This window comes from Tupaia chinensis, unplaced genomic scaffold (genome assembly GCF_000334495.1).
Source record: "Tupaia chinensis unplaced genomic scaffold, TupChi_1.0 Scaffold149184_1, whole genome shotgun sequence".
NCBI classification, from domain to species: domain Eukaryota; kingdom Metazoa; phylum Chordata; class Mammalia; order Scandentia; family Tupaiidae; genus Tupaia; species Tupaia belangeri.
Genome location: NW_006209032.1, coordinates 2083525 through 2089175, shown reverse-complemented (window position 1 = coordinate 2089175; position 5651 = coordinate 2083525). Strand labels below are relative to the sequence as shown.

Below are 5651 nucleotides of genomic sequence, written 5' to 3'. Positions count from 1 at the left end.
GGTCAAAGACCTCAAGAAGCAGTACCGGAGCGAGTACCAGGACCTGTGTGACCTCAAGGCCGAGATCCAGTACTGCCAGCGCCTGGTGGATCAGTGTCGCCACCGCCTGCTCATGGGTGTGACAGCGGGGGAGGTCCAGGGAGGCTCGGGGCAAGGCCACAGCTTGAGTTCCACAGGCACCCTCTGAGCATCTCTGGCAGAGGGAGAGGCGGGGCAGGGCTTCAGACATGTTCCTTCAGGACTAGGAGGGCTGGAGACGGAGATGGGATGGGCTGAGACCTTGGAGCAAGAAGTGAGGGGGACAAGACGGGAGCACACAGCCTCTGCGTGCCTCCTCAGGGGCTCCCTTACACCCATGGTACTATTTCCCGGCTTCTTGCAGAATTCGACATCTGGTACAATGAGTCCTTTGTCATCCCTGAGGACATGCAGGCGGCACTGAAGCCAGGCAGCAGCATCCGACCAGGCATGGTGCCTGTCAGCAGGATCGTGTCCCTGGTGAGTGGCCCGGTTGGGGGTGCGCATGTTGAGCACAGGCAGTGGGGAGCCCCTCTCGTCCTGTTCTCTGCACAAACGTGGCAGGATGTGGGATGCTCCCACCTCTCCCAGGCTGGCCCAAGCAGGTGGTATGTATAGTTATCCAGGATGGGAACACAGAAAACGCCACTCTTGCTACTTTTACTTTTGTGGGGTTGCTCACCTGCCAGATGGCAGTTACAGAGCATCTGAGCACGCTGACAGACGTGGATGGTTGTGACACCTTGGGTGGGGGGGTTGCCAATCCAGCGAGGGACTGCCCTCACGCCCATCACAGGCGCTGCTGGGGGCACCCTGACAGTGTCAGGCTGAAGGGGCTGTGCTGGTCGGGCCTCCCCAGGGAGAAGATGACCAGGACAGGTTCAGCCAGCTGCAGCAGACGGCACTGCCCGAGGGCCCTGATTCCGTCTCCTTCTACAATGCCAAATTCAAGACAGAACAGAAGGTAACACGCAAGGTTCATGTCTCTAGGGGCTGGGCCTTAGGAACCCTCTTCCCAGGAAACCCAGAATCACACTGCCTGCTGCAGAGAGGCGGGGGTGGGGAGGAACCGTGCCAGCTCAGGGAGATCCAGTCTCCCACAGGCATTGGCGTCTTCTGCCAGCTCCAGACTGGGACTGGGCTGTACCCTAGAAGGGTCCCACAGATGACCACGCTTGCACGTGGCTGGTGAGAGCTAAGCCAGCACTGTGTGGTTCACAGCCCGAAACAAGGCCCAGAGATCCCATGAGACCACAGCCTGCTCCCCAGTAGGACTCACCATGCACAGGTAGCAGGGACAGAGGACCACACGCAGCCGGAGCAGAGCGAGCCAAGGTGTTAGCCGCAGGTCGGGCCTGGGCCTCTCCTCTGGAGCTCGTTGGGCTGGAGCAGAGGTTCCTCACTCTGCGAAGGCCCTGCCTGGAGCCAGAACACAGAGCCCTGCTGCCCCACTGTGCCCAGAGGCAGTTTATACAGCAGGGGGCAAGGCACAAGGGGTAACACCCCAATGAGCTTATTTACACAAAAATATTTTTGTAGTGGTTTAATTATATTTTCAGTAGGTGATACATTCAGGTGCTTTACACATTAAAACATGAGGGACCAGTATTTGTCATGGTGGTTAAGGCACTGAACTCCCACGTGGCTGATCACAGTTCAAGTCCCGGACCAATGGCTTGAAAATCACGCTGAGTGCATGTGCATGTGTGTCCACGATCCCGAGAGGAGAATAGAGAAGGGATTGCACTGTAGCCATCCCTGTAGAGGGTGGTTTCTCACTTTTCCTCTCATTGTCTCTGGCAAGCACATGCACCATATGGCGAAAATCTAAAAACCAAAACAACACAACAACAGAAAAAAACACTCACGAATCATTACAACCTTTCCCCCTGTAAACTGTTCATATTTTTGCCCATTCCCTATAGGTTTTGGGTTTTTTTAATTCATTTGTAGGAACTCTTACGTACAAGGGAAATTCTCTTTGTGGTATGAGTTGCAACTATTTTTCCTTATTTGCCATTTGTCTTTAATTATGGCCTTTGTAGTTGTACTCTGTTGGGACCCCACGCCTGCACGGCCATGCCCAGCACTTTCTGAGAGTCTCACGGTGTTGCCCAGGCAGTCCCCTCAGGCTGCTCTCTTAGCATCTGGACTCTCTGTCACAATCAGAAAGCTCCTCCTCCAGTTGAATTCACTCTACACTGAGGACTACCTCGGCGGACATCTTTACCAGCTTGATGACGACGAGGAGCTAGAGTCCATTCAGAGACTGTTACATGAATTCTGAAAGGTCCACGAAGCACCACCTCTTACCTGGTGCCCCGCACACGGACCGCCCGGCTCTCCTTAGAAGGCACGTTCTGCTGCAGCCGGTCTGGGGTGGAGCTTGACAGTCTGCATTTCCATTAAGCTCCCAGGGGATGTCCAAGCCCCAAGCTGTAGTCCAGGAGCAGACTTTGTGTATCACACTTACAGGCTTTTTATGTAATTATTTATTTTTGGTGGTTTGCTCCAGGGGCATGCACTGGCCAGAGAGAGACAGAGAGAAAGTGAGAAATCACTCCCTGGGAGGGATGGTCACATCATAATCCCTCTTCCATTCTTAGGATTTTGAGCATGTACACACACATACCCAGTGTGTGTGTCTTTCTTTGTCTAAGAAATAAGTTGTTGGTTTTTTTTTTTAATAATTATTTGCTTAATTTTATTTATTATTGTTATTTAATTTGACCAGATGGAGACAGAGAAAGAGAGAAAGGGAAAAATAAGAAACTAAGCTGCCAGGTCCAGGACTCTAGCCATGGTCAACCACGTGGGAGTCCAGAGCCTTAACCATCATGTCACCTGCCAGCCCCTAGTATGTCTTTCAAGCCGCCAGGATTGGGACATGAATCATACGGTCTGTCACATGGGATCCAGCCACCTTAACCTCCACACCTGCTGGTCATCCTCTGTATTTCCTAAAATCTCTTTTGTTTCTCTCTGTGCTGTAATTTAGATAATTTTTAGATTCCTCTTCCAGTTTATTAATACCTTCTTCAGCTGTTAAGATGGGACCCAGCATTATATCCTCCATGCCCCCTGTTGGCCCCAGCAGGCCTCCTGTTAAACATGCCCACCAGACCATGTGAAATAGGGGTTTTTTTGGTTGTTGTTTTGTTTTTGAGAAGTTTTTACTATAGGGTGCATGCACTCACCAGAAAGACAGAGAGACAGAGAGACAGAAAACGAGAAATCAGCCCCCTTCCCCCCAAGGGGGATAGCCATGCTGCAATCCCTTCTCCTCCATTCTCCTCTCGGGATCTTGGGCACACATGCACAGGCGTCTGGCTTGAGTTTAAACCACTGGGTCCAGGACTTGAACCATGGTTGACTACATGGGAGTCCAGCAACATAGCCATTACACCAACTGCCGGTCCCATAAAATAGTTTTACATACCTCCTTTAGGATAAAGGAATGGGAAAGTTTCAACAGAATGTTGTTTCTCACAGAACTGGAGCTAGTCAAAGGCATCCTTGTCCAAACCTGAAGTCTGCGGGAAGAGTGACAGGAGGAATGTGGGTGGCATGGCTTTTGGGTCCCTAAGTCCATACCTTCTGATCAATTTCTGTTTTCTCCCCTTGTCTGCATTCAGCACAACTACTTGAAAGCCATGATGGGTCTCCAACAGTCACATAGAAAATAGCATCTCATCACCAGTACCTGGGAGGAGGAGACTGGTGATGCCAGCCTGCTCCAGTGCAGCTGCTCACGCCGTCGTTGCTTGGCCCTCTGCTGCAAGGCCAAGTCCCAGCAGAGAGCACAGGAAGGCCTGCTGCAGGAGCAGCCTTCGGTGACACCCTTGTTCATCTCCACAGAACACTTTCGGCTTTAGTCAGCTACCTTGTATGCAGGGACCGGATAAAATGCCTTTCCACTGTGGTCTTTCACTGTTCATCCAAGAACTTATTTGTGCCACAAAGGATGTCTTTCTTATGTAGAGGTGGGGTCAAGATGGAGCCTTGAGGAGGAAAGCTAGAAAGCAGCTCCCCAGGCTCCTCCTGGAGGCTTCTGTCCTGCAGGTAGTCTCCTTTCTTTCTTGGATGGATATCTTGGGACCAACCTGGTCTTAGGAGCCCCACTTCCCACAGCTCCCTCGAGGCATCCTTTGTGTGTTCCTGAGCCAGAGGAGGCAAGAGGGGGGCCTCCTTCCATGGCAACTAGGAGAGGACTGGGTCCAGCCACTGCCTGGAGTGGGATGAGGCAGAGCCGGGTCTGTCAGCCAGGGAACGGGCACGGGGAGCACTTGGACAAGCCCTCTGCAGGCTACCAGGACATCACAGCCTTTCCTGGCCAGCAAGTGTGTGGGCGAGGTGTCATGGTGTGTCTGTCCCTCTCTCTCCACGTATCTCTCTCTCTCTCTATTCCCCTCCTTTCCTCTTTCTCTTCTCTAGGTGTAGAAGACAGGCACAGGTGAAAGTGGCCAGCTTACCCCGATGGGGACAGGGGTCGCACGGTCAGGACTGGGCAGGGAAGAGAAGACGTCACTCTGCGTCAGTTCGCAGGCTGCAGCCTGTGCGCTGGTGGCGGTCCCACAGGGAGACTTACTATCAACACTTCACTCAGAGAGCAAAGTCAGGGCCTGGGGGCTTCAGGCTGAGTGATGGGGCCAGCGAGGAAATTTCAGAGCTTCCTCCTCACTCCCTCTGTCTCTATTGAAGGCACACACCCTATAGCAAACTGAAAGTGAGAGAAAAGGCAGAATGGCTTGGGACCAGCAGATGGCATAATGGTTATGACACTGGATGCCCACATAGTTGACCATGGTTTAAGTCCTGGACTTGATGGCCTAAAACTCACTGGGTGCGTGCACATGCGTGCCCAAAATCCTGAGAGGAAAGTAGAGGAGAAGGGGTTGCAGCATAGCCATTCCCCCTGGGGGACAATTTCTCGCTTTCCGTATCTGCCTCTCCAGTGAACACACATGCCTTGTAGCAAAAATCTCTTTAAAAAAAAAAAAAAAAGGAAAAAAGGCAGAAAGGGAAAAAGAAGGCAGAAAGACTTTTCTGGAGGTCTCTGACCTCTTTCTTCAGTCGCTTCTCTCTTACTGACAGGTGACAGTCCTGAAATGGCTTTCAGAGACCAGGCAGAGCCTGAGGCAGAGAGTTCTGAATCCTTCTCTCCTTGGCAGCTCCTACCCTTCCAGGGACTTGTTTGGGGTTCCCAGGTCCTTGGGACTTGTCAGCAAATAGGACATACACACGGAGCCCGTCCTGTGGCTGGGGCCCAGTAAGCAGCTGTTGGTGTCACCAGTTCCTCATCCCTTGAGTTCCCATCGCTGGCTGGAGTGGCATGGCCCTGCTGGATGTCCTGCCTGGAGGACATGCTTAGTCAGCCAGTCCTGGAGTCTGCTGGCCACGGCAGGCTGGGCCTCTGCAATGGCAGTTGGTCCAATTTTGTCACATTGGCCTCAAGTTCATTCATCATCACTCTCTGGTCCGTTCCAGCACATGCTGAAACAAGTGGGCTCGGGTGGGCAGAGCCAGAGGGTAGTACACAGTAGACCACCCTCTACAGTCTTCCCAGGAACAGAGCTTCGACAGGACAGGGAGCGAGTGGGCCTTGTGTCCTCGCAGATGTGCGGCATTCCAGA

General features: G+C 52.6%; 2 protein-coding genes and 1 long non-coding RNA gene across 6 annotated transcripts in view; 1 reads left to right on the top strand and 2 right to left on the bottom strand.

Moving 5' to 3' along the window:
* The window catches only part of KIF9 (kinesin family member 9), a 40819-nt gene extending 36876 nt beyond the window's left edge, over positions 1–3943 (top strand). For both annotated transcript variants that reach the window (XM_006171030.3, XM_006171029.3), the window contains 4 exons: positions 1–116; positions 383–498; positions 878–982; positions 3654–3943. The exon at positions 1–116 is cut by the window's left edge and continues 58 nt beyond it. In XM_006171030.3, the coding sequence (XP_006171092.1) occupies positions 1–116; positions 383–498; positions 878–982; positions 3654–3704 (388 nt within the window). In that variant the 3' untranslated portion in view covers positions 3705–3943. The remainder of the gene's footprint in view (positions 117–382; positions 499–877; positions 983–3653) is intronic.
* Positions 1–5651, bottom strand: part of KLHL18 (kelch like family member 18) — a 121581-nt gene that overhangs the window by 95683 nt on the left and 20247 nt on the right. The window lies entirely within an intron of this gene.
* The window catches only part of LOC102479334 (uncharacterized), a 9793-nt gene continuing 5930 nt past the window's right edge, over positions 1789–5651 (bottom strand). The window contains exons 1-3 of one of the 3 annotated variants that reach the window (XR_001369894.2): positions 3613–3679; positions 2332–2542; positions 1789–1845 (exon numbers count right to left, since the gene is read on the bottom strand). This is a non-coding gene — a long non-coding RNA (uncharacterized LOC102479334). Of the gene's footprint in view, positions 1846–2331; positions 2543–3457; positions 3680–5651 lie in introns of those variants that run through there. The other 2 variants (XR_003548327.1, XR_003548328.1) reach the window with 2 other exon arrangements.